The following is a 20,750-nucleotide window of genomic DNA, read 5'->3' on the forward strand; positions in this document are numbered from 1 at the left end:
TAAAAGTATTCATTGTATTTTTATTATTTTCATTTTGTTGGATGTCTGCTCAAATGGAACGCATCTTGATTCAACAGCTTATGAAATATGGTGTAACTTTTTATGAGAAACTCCTGGATCTGTGCACTGGATTTATTAGGTAATGTTTTGATGGGAATTGATGCATTGCATTTCATGAGATTATTTAACTCTTGTGTAAAATATCTTCAGAAAACATGGGACATGAGACGTATGTGGCAGGGTCTACAGGAAATCATGGACTACAAGAAGAAAACCAGCCACGTCACGGACACCGACATTACGCTTCCAGACAAACTAAACACCTTCTTTGCCTGCTTTGAGGATAAAATAGTTCCACCGTCGTGGCCTGCTAACAAGAGCTGCATCCCTCTCCTTCTCCGGGGCCGGCATGAGTAAAACGTCCTCGGAGCACGCGCAGACCAGCTGGCTGGTGTGTTTATGGACATATTCAATCGCTCCCTATCCCAGTCTGCTTCAAGATAGATACCATTGTTCCTGTACCCAAGAAGGCAAAGATAACTGAACTAAATGACTACCGCCCCGTAGCACTCACTTCTGTCATCATGAAGTGCTTTGATAGACTAGTCAAGGATCATATCACCTCCACCTTACCGGCCACCCTAGACCCACTTCAGTTTGCATACCACCCTAACAGGTCCGCAGACGATGCATTCGCCTGCACACTGCCCTATCCCATCTGGACAAGAGGAATACCTATGTAAGAATGCTGTTCATTGACTACAGCTCAGCATTCAACACCATAGTACCCTCCAAGCTCATCATCAAGCTGGAGGCCCTGGGCCTCAACCCCGCCCTGTGTAATTGGGTCCTGGACTTTCTGACCGGCCACCCCCAGGTGGTGGTGAAGGTAGGAAACAACATCTCCACCTCGCTGACCCTCAACACTGGGGCCCCACAAGGGTGTGTGCTCAGACCCCCCCCCCCCACACACACCTGTACTCCCTGTTCACCCACAACTGTGTGGCCATGCACGCCTCCAACTCAATCATCAAGTTTGCAGATGACACAACAATAGTGGGCTTGATTACCAACAACAGCGAGACAGTCTACAGGGAGGAGGTGAGGGCACTTGGAGTGTGGTGTCAGGAAAACAACCTCTCCTTTATTTTGTTGACGCTGAGTGAGATGATCGTGGACTTCAGGAAACAGCAGAGGGAGCGCCTCTTCAACCACAGGAGGCTGAAGAAATTTGGCTTGTCACCCAAAACTCTGACTAACTTTTACAGATCCACAATCGAGAGCATCCTGTCGGGCTGTATCACAACCTGGTACAGCAACTGCTCTGCCCTCAACTGCAAGGCCCTCCAGAGGGTGGTGCGGTCTGCACAACGCATCACCGGGAGCAAACTACCTGTCCTCCATGATACCTATAGCACTGATGTCACAGGAAGGCCAAAAAGATAATCAAAGACAACCACCTGAGCTACTGCCTGTTCACCCCGTTACCATCCAGAAAGTGAGGTCAGTACAGGTACATCAAAGCTGGGACTGAGAGATCAAAGCTGTTTTTTGATCTCAAGGCCATCAGACTGCTAAATAGCAATCACTAACTCAGAGAGGCTGCTGGCTAAATGGAGACCCAATCACTGGCCACTTTAACAAATGGATCACTAGTCACTTTATACAATGCCACTTGAATAATGTTAACATATCTTACATTACTCATCTCATATGTATATACTGTATTTTATACCATCTATTGCACCTAGTCTATGCCGCACGGCCATCACCCATCCATATATTTATATGTACATATTCTCATTCACCCCCTTTTTTGTGTGTGTGTGTGTGTTAGGTAGTTGTTGGGGATTTTTTAGATTACTTGTTAGATATTACTGTGCTGTCTGAACTAGAAGCACAAGAATTTCGCTACACTTGCATTAACATCTGCTAACCATGTGTATGTGACCAATACATTTTTATTTTATTTGGTAAATCAAAAAGGTTTTACTACAATTTGTTAGTTTAACTGAGAAAGGTACTACTATATGTGTAAATACTGTAACTGTAATGGTAGTTGTTCACACATGCAAGAGGCAGGTGGCAGCAGTGATCCTTCATTCCAGGTTTGAGGTGGTGGTATAGGGGCTTTGACTGGGAAAAGCTAGGAGAACAATGAGGTCATTTAAAATGGCAATGGCATGTCTGGAGGGGAGGGGTCATATAGGGGGATGAGGGGTGGCATGGTATGTGAAATTCTGTAACACCGTTTCCGGTTAATTACATGCCAGGGATTGGCATAACTTAACGCGCGGGTGTTTGTCATTTGGAATTTGCTGTTTGGTTGTTTTTAAAAAGCACAAAAGGCCTATATGTTCACCTCTCACCAAGTACTAGCTATGTTGGTTTGGCTCTTGTTTAGAATGCCTCTAGGCCTATATGCATGGACTGTATGCATTAACTATACAATCTAGTTATGAATAAGTTTGACCTTTTTTCCGGACTAACCTGATAGCTAACCTTTCACATGTTCACTTCTGGTGCTGTATCTCCGATCAGACTACACGTCCCCCATCCACCCCTCCCACACGAGTCAAGAGTGCATAATATGGTGATAATGTATTGATATGTGAGATTCCTAGAAGCATCAAGCATTATGTAATCTTTACATTCATTCATTAAGCAACGTAATCAATGTCTCAGTACCAATTGATGATTGTCATCACCCCCCCCCCCAAGCCACACTGCAAAGATGTGACGGAAATGGTGGCCCTCCTATTTCCAAGAAAATCTCTCACCCCCCCTTTCATTTTGAGCCTGGGACTCCTTCACACACAGCTGATGGCTTGCCTGTGAATCACGACAATCACAGACATAGGGGGCTTGGCTGGGGAGATTGTGGTGATGTTTTCCCCTCTTGATGAAAGATTCAATTAATCTGACCATATGCAAGCCCCTTGACCAGGTCTGATTTCCACCCTACGCCACAGAAACAAAGAAGCCAGTCAATGCGAGCATGCTCTACGTCTACACGTCGGCATGGCTTATCGCTACTCCTCTTGCTGCTCGAATGAGGAAATATGGAAACGGTAGTGCACACACTATGGTCATAATGAGGAAATATGGAAACAGTAGTGCACACACTATGGTCATAATGAGGAAATATGGAAACGGTAGTGCACACACTATGGTCATAATGAGGAAATATGGAAACGGTAGTGCACACACTATGGTCATAATGAGGAAATATGGAAACGGTAGTGCACACACTACAGTCATCATGAATAAATATGGAAACGGTAGTGCACACACTACAGTCATCATGAATAAATATGGAAACGGTAGTGCACACACTACGGTCATAATGAGGAAATATGGAAACGGTAGTGCACACACTACGGTCATAATGAGGAAATATGGAAACGGTAGTGCACACACTAGGGTCATGTGACGTGGAGTGTAGGTCTTTAAGCCCGGTAAGCGCTGGGGAGAATGGAGATCACACAACTTTTAAGTCGATCAGCTTTATGATGTGCTGTAATGCTGATGCGGAGTCATTGCTATCAGATCGGTGGCTCTGAGGAGAGATTGAAGCTCTGACAGTAGCACAGTCTCAGCTGCTGATGCCTCCAGCTCTCACCATTTATCAGCCCACATCCCTCAGTGGAGAAACCCCCGAGTTGTTTTAGATGGGAACAGTAGGGGGATTGAGGATGCAGGAAGATGGGAGGGAGGAAGGAGCTTTGGAAGGCTGTCATTGGCTGTGAGTTTGGGGGCTTGCTGTATGTGCTCATGAGACTGGTGCAGCAGAAACATGAAGCTAATGACAGTTTTAATGCTCCTGTGTCTGAGAGAGAGATTTGAATACTGCAAAAATATCCTCTGTTTACAATGTAAAACACCAAATAATGCATGCAAAGCAGAATTAGGCTGCTATTTATCAAAATTCAGAAAAGAGATGTTAAATTCCACAACCACCTTAAAGGAAGTGATTCCCAAACCTTCCATAACAAAGATCACCTACAGAGAGATGAACCTGGAGAAGAGTCCCTTAAGCAAGCTGGTCCTGTGGCTCTGTTCACTAACACAAACTGAGCCCCAGGACAGCAACACAATTGAACCCAATCAAATCATGAGAAAATATAATTACCTGACACATTGCTCAATTTGTCGTCAATTCTTTCCACACTAGAATGTTATTTGGCCCTAAACAGAGAGTACACAGTGGCAGAATACCTGACCACTTGTGACTGACCCAAACTTAAGGAAAGCTTTGACTATGTACAGACTAAGTGAGCATAGCCTTGCTATTGAGAGAGGCCGCCGTAGGCAGACCTGGCTCTCCAGAGAAGACAGACCATGTACACTGCCCACAAAATGAGGTGGAAACTGAGCTGCACTTCCTAACCTCCTGCCAAATGTATGACCATCTTAGAGACACATGTTTCCTTCAGATTACACAGATCAACAAAGATTTAAAAAACAAAACCCAATTTTGATAAACTCCCATATCTACTGGGTGGAATACCACAGTGTGACATCACAGCAGCAATATTTGTGACCTGTTGCCATAAGAAAAGGGCAACCAGTGAAGAACAAACACCATTGTAAATACAACCCATATTTGTTTATTTTACCTTTTGTACTTCAACCATTTGCACATCGTTACAACACTGTATATAGATATTTGAAATGTATTTTACTCTTTTGGAACTTCTGAGTAATGTTTAATGTCAATTTGTATTGTTTATTTCACTTTTTTTTTTTTATCTACTTCACTTGCTTTGGCAATGTGAACGTATGTTTCCCATGCCAATAAAGCTCTTAAATTGAATTGAGAGAGAGATTAGATATTTTTGGAGGGCTGCTGCTGCTCTCGCTCGCTCGCTCTCTCGCTCTCTCTCTCCCCATCCCATCTCTTTTGTGTTTTTCCATAGCCTCTCTGTCCCTCTCTTCCTGGTCTGACAGTGGCTCTTGGGCAGGCATTTTATAGCTTGATCTGAAAGCTATGTTCCCATGTCATTTGAGAGGATGTATTGACAAGGGTGGATGTTTCTTTCACTGTACTAATATTTTTAATAGATTTAGCCTATATCCGAACCTCGACATCCAAAACGTTCCAGAGCTACAATTCCCCAAATTGGTTTACCAGACAAGTGTCCCTGATTTTGTCAATTTAAATTACATTGGATAAATTGATATCAGTATGTTCTTTATTAGCTTTGAGGATGTTGACCGAGAACCTGTTCAAAGCCAAAGATTGACTTAATTTAATCTCCTCATCGGATTATTTGAAAGGAGACCCAACAATCAGATTACTTTATTTTAAGGTTGTTTATCGGACCCCTGCTTTGCTGACAGATTTAAAAGAAAGCTTTGGATTGGTCTACTGTGTGATCTTGGCCACAAGGTGATTGGCCATGAATCTCTGTAGTAACAAATTTTTTGATAGTTTAGTAGTGAAGGAACCCTTCAAAGATATAGAACACATCAAATAGCATTGCCCAAAGGGACATTGATCTAGCATGGCATGATGATGGGATACTACTACAAGGCTGTGAGGTCATTGTCCATTAACAGTATGGATGTCAAGCAATGCCATAATTTACTTTCTCACATATCATTCCTGAGGGCAGGTCTACGTTGTTACATAATCCAATGCGTTGACACGCATGTTCCCTTAGACGTGTGCCTTTTAAGCTTATGAACTCTTTATTTGTATTTTTTTCTCTCTTTCCACTTTGTTGGCTGGATGAGCAAATACCATCTGACAGGTCGCAAAGAGTTTTTACACTATGGGGAGGTGGGTTGGGCTTATGTGTGTTAGAGCGCAAGCCACAGAGATTGATGCATTTCGACAGCTGTGTGTGTGTGTGTGTGTGTGTGTGTGTGTGTTGGGCAAGTCTGCAGATCTGGTTGGGTGAGACCGGGCTATATAAAAGGGCGGAGCACAAAGCTGAAGCTTTCTCAGTAGTTCTCCCGTCACACTGTTGGGTACCCAAACTACCAGGTGCTCTTTGGTTGGCTGGGCGCTAGATGGTTGGAGGTTAGACTGGCCAGTTGGAGTAGCAGCCACAGGATCTTTACCACCACAGAGCCTGTGGAAGGTGTGGAGGATCCAACTTTTTTTTTTACGACTGCATTCCGGACCACCTTTTTCCCTGGAGCAAGTCGGAAACCCTGAATTTCAAGTCATTTTTTTGCCGCATTCCTCCTTTTTGCCTGAACAAAAGGGTGTAATCGCAACCAGGTTGGCATATGAATCCCTCACGTTTCTACCTTCCCTGCACACTGCCAGCTTTTCCCCTTGCCTCCCCAGTGAAATGGTTGTTATTGATGCGGTGAACTTGGTGAACTTCGACATAAGACCCATGTTATTGGTCATGGAGAGATGCATTTAGATGGTGTCATAATGAGTTAGTTAGGATCTCTTTAGTGCCCCCCACCACCACACACAGCTGGTCCTGTTTACTTGACTTGTGAGTTGGAGCACTATCGCTCAGTTTTCCGCATCTCGCAGGAATGTACTTCAAAGCAAGCCACTCAAGCAGCTGGAAGTAAAGAAAAAATACAATTGAACTTTTTTTTTAAGGATAGAACTGGGCTCTTTCCAATTATGGTTGTTACTTTTGAATAAGATCTGGAATATTGTCCCGAATTTAGTGTTGAGGGAATTCCTTAAATTGGCATGATAACAATCAAGATGATCACTCATTACATGTGATATCTTCAGAGGCTGAATGAATGTAACGTTTTTCGACTCGAGTCTAAGTTTACGGCTTCATGAATAGCAGCATTGTTTCCCTCGTCAGATCTAGTTCAGGCATGCCGATTGGAGATTATTATGAAACATTTTTTAAAGGTTCTGAGAAATGGTGTCAGGTCCAAAACCAGACCAGATGTTAGTTTTGACAATGGCACTCTTTTCTGGATGGGTTTGTCTGCAACTAGACTAGACTGCACTGGACATGACCGGATCAGGGAGACTGGGTTTGTTCATAGTCCTCGCCTCAGGCAAGAACTGTTCCCTTCCTCAAAGCCGTTCAGATGGTTTGAGTTTATTTGCAAACATAGAAAACTGCCTCGTTTCTCATAATGCCAGTCTGACACCGGTATCAAACTTGAAGATAGGCTTTGGTTTAATTTGTAAGCACACTTTTGTCTTCCTCAGTGTTCAACAAAGTTTAGTTTGATGCTATTGTCTTCTACTTGGATGGTTCTAAAAACATATATATTTGTTTTAATTGAGGCATCCGTATGCCTCTACACATGGGATGAATTATGGTTTCCTATTGGCTTAGTGGGCCAATGGAGTGACTCCATTATCTCTTTCTCTTCAGGTCTCCAGACCAGAGCTGCATCAACACACCTCGCAAAGAAACCAACCCCAGACCCACTACAGACATGATCATCAGACTGGGCAGGCTGACCCCTGGATACTTCCGCCTCCTACAGGTTTGTAAACTATTGACGGCCTTTCATTGGGGTTTTGTGCCTAATACTGTATGAATTCATGCGGAAGGAAATATATTGACATTTCTCTACTTATTGATATGACTTGTTACAGTGAGTCAGCACTGAATCATGTAAAGATGCAGTCCATGTGGAATCGTCAACACTTGAAAAAAAAAAAATGAAAAAAAAAGTAATTCAAGTTCAGAAAAACAGTATTGTGTTCTAGAGTCGCAGATGCATTAGAAATTAGTCATATGGGCAGCATATCCGCTCCCACCCAGTCAATGAAATTCCTATTCTCCTTGCCACAGTTTGGTATTTGCTGATCTTTACGCTTGAATAACAATGGCCATGACCAATTTTTTTTTTTTTTGTGTGTGTTTTTTGTTGAATTAGAGTCCTTGTTGACTTAAGAAATGTCAGCTAAGATGTATCTCTTATGAGGGAGTTATGATTCACTCGACTTGGAATGTAAGAGCACCGTGACAAGGTTTAACTTCCCCCTTGGCTCAGATGTGGATGTAAGCAAAATGAAAAATGGACCACGTCAGAGTATTTGAGCGTTACTCCAAGGCCATGGTTTCTCTCCTCACATCCAGTAGCTAAAAGCTAATGAAAACGGCCTCTAATCCTCTTAAAATTAAGTAGTGTTTCCCCCGTGTTTCCCCCACAGTTTTACTGTGGACTCTAAACGGTGCAAGTGACCAGTTGTTAAAACGGCATGACCAACACTAACTTGTCAGTCCATGTTGAATTCAGCCAGGCGGGAATCTGGGACTGGTGTATAATAGTAGCCACTTTCCCCAGGACCAGTCTGTCGCACAATCTGCTTTCATCAACAAAGCCACTGATATGATTAGTATTGACGCTAATGCTAGTGATATTATTTCCTCCCTCTTTCTTTTGTTCCTCCGCCGCCGCAATAATCCTTTACGGTCATGAATGTGATGCATGTAATCATTTGTGGAAATTATTTTCTCTGATATTTCAACTAATTGGAAAACAAATACCCCAAATACAGACTTTAGGAGAAAGTGACTCGTTGTTACATAAAATTACACATGTTGCTGTGATAATTGCTTTGTGGTAGGAGGAATTGAATATGTGTGATGGTAGTGAGGATTCTCTGCATTCTGGTTTGAATTTATGGTTCATGATGGTTATTATGCTTTCAGATACAGTAAGTTGAAGTCGGAAGTTTACATACACTTAGGTTGGAGACATTAAAACTCGTTTTAATGACAGATTACTTCACCTATAATTCACTGTATCACATTTCCAGTGGGTCAGAAGTTTACATGCACTAAGTTGACTGTGCCTTTTAAACAGCTTGGAAAATTCCAGAAAATCATGTTATGGCTTTAGAAGCTTCTGATTGACTCAAATTATGTCAATTAGCCTATTGGAGGTGTACCTGTGGATGTATTTCAAGGCCTACCTTTAAACTCAGTGCCTCTTTGCTTGACATCATGGGAAAATCAAAATAAATCAGCCAAGACCTAAGAAAAACAATCGTAGACCTCCACAAGTCTGGTTCATCCTTGGGAGCAGTTTCCAAACACCTGAAGGTAGCATGTTCATCTGTACAAACAATAGTACGCAAGTATAAACACCATGGGACCACGCAGCCGTCATACCGCTCAGGAAGGAGACTCGTTCTGTCTCCTAGAGATGAACGTACTTTGGTGTGAAAAGTGCAAGTCAATCCCAGAACAACAGCAAAGCACCTTGTGAAGATGCTGGAGGAAACGGGTACAAAAGTATCTATATCCACAGTAAAACGAGTCCTATATCGACATAACCTGAAAGGCCACTCAGCAAGGAAGAAGCCACTGCTCCAAAACCGCCAAAAAAAGCCAGACTATGTTTTGCAACTGCACATGGGGACAAAGATTGTACTGATCTGATGCAACAAAAATACACTGCTCAAAAAAATAAAGGGAACACTTAAACAACACAATGTAACTCCAAGTCAATCACACTTCTGTGAAATCAAACTGTCCACTTAGGAACCAACACTGATTGACAATAAATTTCACATGCTGTTGTGCAAATGGAATAGACAACAGGTGGAAATTATAGGCAATTAGCAAGACACCCCCAATAAAGGAGTGGTTCTGCAGGTGGTGACCACAGACCACTTCTCAGTTCCTATGCTTCCTGGCTGATGTTTTGGTCACTTTTGAATGCTGACGGTGCTTTCACTCTAGTGGTAGCATGAGACGGAGTCTACAACCCACACAAGTGGCTCAGGTAGTGCAGCTCATCCAGGATGGCACATCAATGCGAGCTGTGGCAAGAAGGTTTGCTGTGTCTGTCAGCGTAGTGTCCAGAGCATGGGGGCGCTACCAGGAGGCAGGCCAGTACATCAGGAGATGTGGAGGAGGCCGTAGGAGGGCAACAACCCAGCAGCAGGACCGCTACCTCCGCCTTTGTGCAAGGGGGAGCACTGCCAGAGCCCTGCAAAATGACCTCCAGCAGGCCACAAATGTGCATGTGTCTGCTCAAACGGTCAGAACAGACTCCATGAGGGTGGTATGAGGGCCCGATGTCCACTGGTGGGGGTTGTGCTTACAGCCCAACACCGTGCAGGACGTTTGGCATTTGCCAGAGAACACAAAGATTGGCAAATTCGCCACTGGCGCCCTGTGCTCTTCACAGATGAAAGCAGGTTCACACTGAGCACCAGTGACAGACGTGACAAAGTCTGGAGACGCCGTGGAGAACGTTTTGCTGCCTGCAACATCCTCCAGCATGAACGGTTTGGCGGTGGGTCAGTCATGGTGTGGGGTGGCATTTCGTTGGGGGGGCCGCACAGCCCTCCATGTGCTCGCCAGAGGTAGCCTGACTGCCATTAGGTACCGATATGAGATCCTCAGACCCCTTGTGAGACCATATGCTGGTGCAGTTGACCCTGGGTTCCTCCTGGGCCAACTGGAGGAAGACAATGCTAGACCTCATGTGGCTGGAGTGTTTCAGCAGTTCCTGCAAGAGGAAGGCATTGATGCTATGGACTGGCCCGCCTGTTCTCCAGACCTGAATCCAATTGAGCACATTTGGGACATCATGTCTCACTCCATCCACCAACGCCACGTTGCACCACAGACTGTCCAAGAGTTGGCGGATGCTTTAGTCCAGGTCTGGGAGGAGATCCCTCAGGAGACCATCCGCCACCTCATCAGGAGCATGCCCAGGCGTTGTAGGGAGGTCATACAGGCACGTGGAGGCCACACACACTACTGAGCCTCATTTTGACTTGTTTTAAGGACATTACATCAAAGTTGGATCAGCCTGTAGTGTGGTTTTCCACTTTAATTTTGAGTGTGACTCCAAATCCAGACCTCCATGGGTTGATACATTTGATTTCCATTGATAATTTTTGTGTGATTTTGTTGTCAGCACATTCAACTATGTAAAGAAAAGTATTTAATAAGAATATTTCATTCATTCAGATCTAGGATGTGTTATTTTAGTGTTCCCTTTATTTTTTTGAGCAGTGTATATAACTGTTTGGTCATAATGTCCATGCATATGTTTGGAGGAAAAAGGGTGAGGCTTGCAAGCTGAAGAACACCATCCCAACTGTGAAGCACGAGGGTGGCAGCGTCATGTTGTGGTGCTGCTTTGTTGCAGGAGGGACTGGTGCACTTCACAAAATAGATGGCATCATGAGGAAGAAAAAGTATGTGGATTTATTGAAGAAACATCTCAAAACCCCAGTCAAGAAGTTAAAGCTTGGTTGCAAATGGGTCTTCCAAATGGACAATGACCCCAAGCATACTTCCAAAGTTGTGGCAAAATGGATTAAGGGCATCAAAGTCAAGGTATTGGAGTGGCCATCACAAAGCGCTGACCTCAATCCTATAGAAAATGTGTGGGCAGAACTGAAAAAGTGTGTGCGAGCAAGGAGGCCTTCAAACCTGACTCAGTTGCACCAGCTCTGTCAGGAGAAATTCACCCAACTTATTGTGGGAAGCTTGTAGAAGGCTACCCAAAACATTTGACCCAAGTTAAACAATTTAAAGGCAATGCTACCAAATACTAATTGAGTGTATGTCAACTTCTGACACAATGGGAATGTGATGAGAGAAATAAAAGCTGAAATAAATCATTCTCTCTACTATTATTCTGACATTTCACATTAAAATAAAGTGGTGATCCTAACTAACCTAAAACAGGGAATTATTACTAGGATTAAATGTCAGGAATTGTGAAAAACTGAGTTTAAATGTATTTGGCTAAGGTGTATGTAAACTTCCGACTTCAACTGTACATCTGGTTAGTAAATCAAGATTCTCTATTTTATTTTTTAAATGTATTGTACCTTGTTCTTATTACCTAGTTAAATAAAAAGTTATTATTTACAATGACTGCCTAGGAACAGTGGGTTAACTGCCTTGTTCAGGGGCAGAATGACAGATTTTTAAATTGTCATCTCGGGGATTCGATCTAGCAACCTTTCGGTTACTGGCCCAACACTCTAACCACTAAGCTACCTGCCGCCCAGGTAGCGGGATTGCCTATGTCCACCTGAATGCAAGATGTCTCTAAAATCCTAATTTGAAAGGAAAGGGAGAAACCTAGTCAGTTGTAGAACAAAATGCATTCCACTGAAATGTGTCTTCCGCATTTAACTCATCTCCTCTGAGCCCCAGACCTCTCCAATAACACTTCCATATATACACTATAGATACAAAAGTATGCAGACACCCCTTCAAATTAATGGATTTGACTTTTTCAAGCACACCCGTTCCTGACAGGTGTATAAAATCAAGCACACAGCCATGTAATCTCCATAGACAAACACTAGAATGGACTTACTGGAGAGCTCGGTAACGTTCAACGTGGCACCATCATAGGATGCCACCTTTACAACAAGTCAGTTCGGCAAATTTCTGCCCTACTAGAGCTGCCCCAGTTAACTGTAAGTACTGTTATTGTGAAGTGGAAATGTCTGGGAGCAACAACGGCTCAGCCACAAAGTGGTAGGCCACACAAGCTCACAAAACGTGACCGCCAAGTGCTGAAGCGCGCCTGTCATCGGTTGCAACACTCACCACGAGTTCCAAACGGCCCCTGGAAGCAACATCAGCACAATAGCTGTTGGTCAGGAGCTGCATGAAGTGGGTTTCCATGGCCGAGCAGCTGCACACAAGCCTAAGGTCACCATGCGCAATGCCAAGTGTTGGCTGGAGTGGTGTAAAGCAGTGGAAACGCTTTCTCTGGAGTGATGAATCATGCTTCACCATCTGGCAGATGCCAGGATGCATAGCGCACGAACGCATAATGCCAACTGTAAAGTGTTGAGGAGGAATAATGTCCTGGGACTATTTTTTCATGGTTCGGGCTAGGCCCCTTGGTTCCAGTGAAGAGAAATCTTAATGCTACAGCATACGATGACATTCTAGAATAGATGATTCTTTGTGGCAACAGTTTGGGGAAGGCCCTTTCCTGTTCCAGCTTGATAATGCCCCCGTGCACAAAATGAGGTCCATACAGAGATGGTTTGTCGAGATCGGTGTTGAATAACTTGGCTGGCCTGACCTCAACCCCATAAAACACCTTTAGTATGAATTGGAACGCCGACTGCAAGCCAGGCCTAATCGCCCAACATCAGTTATGCCCTTGTGATTGAATGGAAGCAAGTCCCCGCAGCAATGCTCCAACATCTAGAGGAAAGCCTTCCCAGAAGTGTGAATGCTGTTAACGCAGCAAAGAGGGGGACCAACTCCATATTAATGCCCATGATTTTGGAGTGAGCTGTTCGATGAGCAGGTGTCCACATACTTTTGGTCATGTAGTTGTAATCTTGCAGGTGTATCCAGAGGCCTTTTCCACTAAAGATATGGCAGTGCTCTCTAAACGCCTGAGCTTAAAATGGAGTCTTATCTTATTTGCTTTGAGGCCCTCCAGGGATAATGGAGGGCAAAGAAGGGGGCTGTATTGTACGGAGTCCACATACCCTCCCGGTGTTCAGGGACCTTCTGCATCTGCCCTTTGGTATAGCATGCAAAGAGCCTGGAACAGACCAGTCTTGTGTACCAAGAACATTGTGCCCCCTTCTTGCTAAAATATTTCCTTGCCCTCTCTAAATGTTTAATAACTGTTCTAACCACAAGCCTGGGCACCGTGGATATGTGGAACACTGGTGTTGTTGGGGAAGTTGGGTTTTAGGTATCGTTTTTGAAAGGAAGAAGCTTTATTGCATGTTTTTTTTTTTCTGTACATTTTCATGTTTCGTCACATTCAATGATCTTTTTATAGAATCTTTGACTTAAATGTTGCCTAAGGCATTGGTTTTGTTTTTCCAGATTTGGTTCAGATATGTTTTACGACCCATATGTTGATAACTCAACTTTTTCCTTTTGTGTGTTCTCTCTACAGAGACAGGTGGCGGGTGAGGTGCAGACCCAGCCACAGGACCGCGCGGTCAACCAGATAGCCATGATGCTGGCCATCATGGGCCTGAGCCTGTCCTACTACAGTGCCAAACGGATGACTGAGAAGGTCCATAGGCTCCAGAAGAGAAGAGATCCCCATACGCCCTGAAGAGACCCCCCCCCCCCCCCCCCCCCCCCCCCCCCATGGAGATGAACAACACCTTTTCACAACCAATCAGTCGTAGTCAGGGTACAGGGTTCAGACACTGGAGTTTTACTGGGATCACTCTCACTGCGAGGAGAATTCGGGGGCTGCTGCTGTTAAGGGTATCTTCATTTTTCACCCCAATGGATGTTGGAGGACCTTGTGGGTCGATTCTTTTGGGGGGGGGGGTGTTGTATGTCGGAAAGGCCCATGGTGGGGTTTGTGTGGTCCTGATAAAGTTTGGGGGGTAAAAAGTACAACCAGCTGTCTATGGTCAGGCTGGGCCCCTGCTTCAGTCGTTGCCAGGGTACATGCGTGCAGGATGCCGTCAATACTGTTCTGAGCTAAAAAGGGATAGAGAAATGCTTAACTGAATATTCTAATGTACTGTGAATCTTGCCAGTGAATCTTGCCAACTATATGACAAGTTTGTCTAAAATAACTGAACAGTAATTATTTTTTAATTAAGGGAAGGCTATCTGCACTTGAGATGTATCTAGTAATGACTGAAGGCGGGCCCGTAGTGTGGTTGAAAGTGGGAAGAAAGGAACCCTCTTAGGTTTTTTGTAATTCCTTATTGTTAAAAAAAATAAAAGTGAGCCATGTGAACTAGATGTTGAGGAGTCTCAAACTGGTAAATAATTCCACACATGTTCAATATCTGTTAATGTCAGACACACACAACCGTACATTACTGGTGAAATTAAGTATTTTAACGTTTTGGGAACTTGCTTATCCAAATATATGAAAGAAAGGCACTTAAATCACAACTTTGTTTTTCACAATGTTTCTAGATTTAAAGTCTTGATAAAAATGTGTGGCTTTCTTTAAAGAACTCGATCTGCAATAGCTACTAGGTGTTACCACAAATATTCTAACTTTAGTAAACGTTGCATGGGTGTGCAGCTTTTAATCTCTTCGTTAAGACTGTCACATTCAGTTTTTCTAAAGGATGATAACCATGAATGTATATTTCTGTGATATTTTTATAGAAAAGCTGTGACTTGAATAAAGCTGTGACTTGAATAATAAGAACTGTGGCAGTTTAGTAATGATTTTAAGGTGTTTGGGAATTTTGGAAAAACTGATGTGAACAAGCATTTTATCACTATTTAGTTTAGGGGAACTTCTTTAATCTAATTTTTTCTGTGAAAAGATGATCTTGCCCCACCATTTCAGCTCAATAGCAGCTTGGTTGGATTTGGCATATTAGACTCTGTTGCAGCACCACTTCCTGTATCGCATGGTGTCTGGTGTCCGCAGGAGCGTGCCGTCTGCACGCAACAGGAAGTGTTCAGGGCTCCAGACAGCCGTTGTCTTCATCATAACTGGGGCATCTGTGTCTGTAGTCTGTACCAGTTTGCCATCAAATTCGTTGCCCCTCCTGCACCAATTTAACAGTGGTGGCAAAATCACAGGGCAATGTTTTAATCTATACCGAACAAAAATATAAACGCAATAATTTCAATGATCTTACTGAGTTACAGTTCATATAAGGAAATTGATTTATTGAATTTTCTTTGCCCCTAATCTATGGATTTCACATGACTGGGCAGGGGTGCAGCCATGGGTGGGCCTGGGAGAGCATAGGCCAACCCACTTGGGATACTGGCTCACCCACTGGCAGCCAGGCCCAGCCAATCAGAATTATTCTTTCAGCACAAAGGGCTTTAATGCATACAGAAATACTCCTCAGTTTCATCAGCTGTCTGAGTGGCTGGTCTCAGACGGTCCCGCAGGTGAAGAAGCCAGATGTGGGGGTCCTGGGCTGGCGTTGTTACACTTGGTCTGCGGTTGTGAGGTCGGTTGGATGTACTGCTAATTCTCTAAAATGACGTTGGAGGAGGTTTATAGTAGAGAAATGAACATTCATTTATCTCTGGTGGACATTCTTGCAGTCAGCATGCCAATTGCACACTCCCTCAACTTGAGACATCTGTGGTGTTGTGTGACAAAACTACACATTTTAGAGTGGCCTTTTATTGTCTCCAGCACAAGCTGCACCTGCGTAATGATCATGTTGTTTAATCAACTTCTTGATATGCCACACCTGTCAGGTGGATGGATTATCTTTGCAAAGGAAAAATGCTCCCTAACAGGGATGTAACAAATTTGTCCCCAAAATGTGAGGTAAATACACTTTCTGTGCATTTGGAAAATTTCTGGGATATTTTATTTCAGCTCATGAAACATGGGACCAACACTTTACATGCTGTGTTTATATTTTTGTTCAGTATGTTTTGCTTTTACTGTCAGACAGTTTGTTAATAGAGAAAAGCAGTAAAATCTGAATTGTTACTATATGTTCTCCAATGGCACTCATTTTAGAATGTGTGCAGATTATACATCCCGAGGGTTGGAGGGTGACTCATGCACCGGTTTAACATCAGCCATTCTGAGGCCCCTCCTTGTCTGTTCCATGTTATCTCTACAGAATGTTCTCTTCTATATCTGGGTAGACTGTATAGAAGCTATGCATCTGAGGTACTTATAGCATGACCATGTTCGGGAGGGTGAGAGGGTAGTGGTGACTGATGAGGACTTCAGACAGGAGGGACGGGGGTTGAAAGCTGTTTGTGTACGGTTTGTTGATTCACCAGTCCAGTTCTTTATACAGGTTATTTTGAAGAATGCTGAAGTCTTGTCAGTACTAAATAAGAAAACAGTTGGAATGGCACACTCGTGAGTTGGTACAAATGGATCTAAGGAATAGTTCATTTCCTCATTGTCCTCCTTTAAAGTTTAGGAAGATGAGTATAAAGGAGATAGATATTGAGCTCTTAAAAAATGTGGAAGATGTAAGAATGTTTTAATGATCGAAGGATCATTGCTTGCTCTTAAGTGATGTTTGTCAGAACTAGGAGAAAGTGTGTGTCGTGTTAAAGTGTTAGGAATTTGTGTTCAAGTAGTTATATGAATAGGTTTATTTGAAAATAAAAGAAAGACGCACACTCTAGGAGCTCAGATGCAAAAATGTAATACCAAGCTGTCTTCATCAGGGTATATGAATAGGTTTAACCTGTCACATAATCGAGAAGTCTGAATTGTCCTTGTTTTGGTTGGCTTTTGAAAACCAGTCTGATAGATTAGCCCCAAGTCACCAATAGCAATAATGAAACTGTTAGCACTTTTAGCAGTAGACAAAATATTGTCGATTTCCCTCTGAATGATCTTCAGTCAGGCAGATAGCTTGATCAACTGGGGATCACATCAAAATCGCTTTGTTTATTCATCGCAAGCCCAGAGAAGGCAGATTGGAGCCTGCTATTCTCCACGTTTCCTCTTCAACTAACGAGTCAGTGGGCTAAAGCTAGAGAATGCATGCTCATTGCTCGCTCAGACGCTCTCTTGCAGATGTGATGCTCTGTGACAGGCCAGGGATGGGGCCTCGTTGGGTGACACGTGTCCCTCTGCCCATGGCCCTAGCCCCCCCCCCCCACCCTACTGTTCTGTCTCGCCCATCACTGGGCAAAAACACCACATTGGTGTCTCCATGATGCAAGCCTGGGACAACAAACCTAAAAGAAGCGTTCTCATTGGCTATCCAGTGATGCGTCACAGAAATCGGCCCAGATATGAGCCACAGAGACAAAGGGATGGGGTTCAGGTTGGTGGGGGAGAAATTCAGGGCTGGGGAAATGTCTACTGCTATGATGCTCCAACATGCTTCCTTTTTAACCATAAGGGAGGGAGGAGGTCAAAGAATAGCACTTAGGAGAGAAGTGAGAACAAAGTGGCCTTCCAAGTCTAATCGTAACAATTCTTGAGTGAGAGGATTTGTCAGAGAAGGTTCCAGAAATGTGTGTTTTCTGCAAATGCTATATTACTTTGTGGGGCCTGAGTGGGTTGAGCAAACCCCCTGTCCCTTTCCCTACGAAATGATTTGCTAGTCCTCTGTATCTGTGATCATTGATTCTAGTCTTTAGTTTAAGTTATTTAAAAAAAAATGGATAAGTAAATGAATGGCTACTGGGACAGTGGAAAGGCTTGCAAAATGAATACCACTCAAAAGGACACAGTATCTGCTCACAGACATGTACTTATTAACTCTATAAGTGTTTTATAGGACCTTTATTTTCACAAATACGCACCCACACCCCATCCGGTCAGTCTCTAGCATCCACAGTAGGTTGGTGGCACCTTAATGAACGGGCTCGTGGTAATGACTGGAGCAGAATCAGTGGAATACTATCAAACACATGGATTCCATTCCATTCCACTCCGGACATTATTATGAGCCGTATGCTCCTTTTGATTTTCCGTTGCAAAACGTTTTGCTACAGTGGGCCCTAATGAATACGACACTGGTGGCAACCCCACCACTGTTACTCCGTTACCAAGACACAGATCGAGGATCAGTGCACCCTCCCCAAATCTTGACATTAGCTGGTGAAATACAAAAACTGACCTTAGATCATTTCCACCCTCTGCCATGGCAGCCTTTGGCCTGGTGAGCCATTAATGTAGGGCAGCATGTTCCCCCTCATAATCTAGCTGTTTTTTTTTTACCATCTGTCTATCGAAAACTTTTTTAATCAGGATTTTGTGAAAGCTGCTTAACTCTATGATTATCTCTCTGGACTCAAACATTGTTTACTTATGGCCTGTTATGGCTTTCCCATGGTTTTATTACGACCATATATGTAAATGTATACATATACTGTGCCTTGCAAAAGTTTTCATTCCCCTTGTTTTTCCTATTTTGTTGCATTACAACCTGTAATTTAAATGGATTTTTATTTGGATTTCATGTAATGGACCTACACAAAATAGTCCAAATTGGTGAACTGAAAATATTTTTTTTTATTGTTCCATTGTTTTGTTTAAATTAAATGGAAAAGTGGTGCATGCATATGTATTCACCCCCTTTGCTATGAAGCCCGTAAATAAGATCTGGTGCAACCAATTACCTTCAGAAGTCACATAATTACTTAAACAAAGTCCACCTGTGTGCAATCTGTCACATGATCTGTCACATGATCTCAGTATACCTGTTCTGAAAGGCTGAAAATTGAGCTTTTTGGCCACCAAGGAAAATGCCATGTCTGGCGCAAACCCAACACCTCTCATCACCCCGAGAACACCATCCCCACAATGAAGCATGGTAGTGGCAGGATCATGCTGTGGGGATGTTTTTCATAGGCAGGGACTGGGAATACAGGCAAATTCTTGAGGGATACCTGTTTCAGTCTTCCAGAGATTTGAGACTGGGACGGAGGTTCACCTTCCAACAGGACAATTATTTCTTGTTTGTTTCACAATAAAAAATATTTTGCATCTTCAAAGTGGTAGGCATGTTGTATAAATAAAATGATACAAACCCCCCAAAAATAAATTTACATTTCAGGATGTAAGGCAAAAAATAGGAAAATGCCAAGGGGATGAATACTTTCGCAAGACACAGTATCTCTGTTTTTGTGGTAATCTTTTTAGCTTTTTCTATTTAGACTTGTTCGCTACTGTCTGGTACCTGTTACTGTTAGCTACTGTCTGTTACCTGTTACTGTTAGCTACTCCCGAGTGGACTCCCGAGTGGCGCGGCGGTCTAAGGCACTGCATCTCAGTGCAAGACTACATCACTACAGTCCCTGGTTTGAGTCCAGACTGTATCACATCCGGCCGTGATTGGGAGTCCCATAGGGTGGCGCACAATTGGCCCAGCGTCTTCCGGGTTTGGCCAGAGTAGGCCGTCATTGTAAATAAGAATTTGTTCTTAACTGACTTGCCTAGTTAAATAAAGGTTCAATAAAAATACTTTCTGGTAACTGTTACTATTAGCTACTGTCTGGTACCTGTTACTGTTAGATACTGTCTGGTACCTGTTACTGTTACTGTTAGTTACTGTCTGGTACCTGTTACTGTTAGATACTGTCTGGTACCTGTTACTGTTAGATACTGTCTGGTACCTGTTACTGTTACTGTTAGTTACTGTCTGGTACCTGTTACTGTTAGATACTGTCTGGTACCTGTTACTGTTACTGTTAGTTACTGTCTGGTACCTGTTACTGTCTGGTACCTGTTACTGTTAGTTACTGTCTAGTACCTGTTACTGTTAGTTATTGTCTGGTACCTGTTACTGTTAGTTACTGTCTGGTACCTGTTACTGTCTGGTACCTGTTACTGTCAGCTACTGTCTGGTCCCTGTTACTGTTAGTTACTGTCTGGTACCTGTTACTGTTAGTTACTGTCTGGTACCTGTTACTGTTAGCTACTGTCTGGTACCTGCTACTGCCTGGTACCTGTTACTGTTAGTTACTGTCTGGTACTTGTTACTGTTAGTTACTGTCTAGTACCTGTTACTGTTAGTACTGTCTGGTACCTGTTACTGTTAGTTACTGTCTGGTACCTGTTACTGTTAGTTACTGTCTGGTACCTCCTACTGTCTGGTACCTGTTATTGTTACTTACTGTCTGGCACCTGCTACTGTCTGGTACCTGTTACTGTTAGTTACTGTCTGGTACCTGTTACTGTCTGGTACCTGCTACTGTCTGGTACCTGTTACTGTTACTTACTGTCTGGTACCTGTTACTGTTAGTTACTGTCTGGTACCTGTTACTGTCTGGTACCTGTTACTGTTAGTTGCTGCCTGGTACCTGTTACTGTTAGTTACTGTCTGGTACCTGCTACTGTCTGGTACCTGTTACTGTTAGTTACTGTCTGGTACCTGTTACTGTTAGTTACTGTCTGGTACCCGCTACTGTCTGGTACCTGTTACTGTTAGTTACTGT

General features: G+C 43.3%; 1 protein-coding gene across 4 annotated transcripts; it reads left to right on the forward strand.

Moving 5' to 3' along the window:
* Window positions 1-1,053: 1,053 nt before the first annotated feature.
* On the forward strand, window positions 1,054-15,054 carry LOC139393391 (putative transmembrane protein ZNF593OS). Of its 4 annotated transcripts, none has more exons than XM_071141980.1 (3): window positions 1,054-1,503; window positions 7,323-7,437; window positions 13,822-14,004. In XM_071141980.1, the coding sequence occupies exons 1-3, from the start codon at window positions 1,403-1,405 to the stop codon at window positions 13,984-13,986; spliced, it is 381 nt and encodes a 126-aa protein (XP_070998081.1). In that variant the 5' UTR covers window positions 1,054-1,402; the 3' UTR covers window positions 13,987-14,004. The 4 variants fall into 4 exon arrangements, 2 of the variants coding, with proteins under 2 accessions (XP_070998081.1, XP_070998080.1); XR_011629785.1 differs by lacking the exon at window positions 1,054-1,503 and adding an exon at window positions 5,940-6,232 and having other exon boundaries at window positions 13,822-15,054; XM_071141979.1 differs by lacking the exon at window positions 1,054-1,503 and adding an exon at window positions 6,698-6,996.
* Window positions 15,055-20,750: the final 5,696 nt, after the last annotated feature.

This window comes from Oncorhynchus clarkii, chromosome 3, assembly GCF_045791955.1.
Source record: "Oncorhynchus clarkii lewisi isolate Uvic-CL-2024 chromosome 3, UVic_Ocla_1.0, whole genome shotgun sequence".
NCBI lineage: Eukaryota > Metazoa > Chordata > Actinopteri > Salmoniformes > Salmonidae > Oncorhynchus > Oncorhynchus clarkii.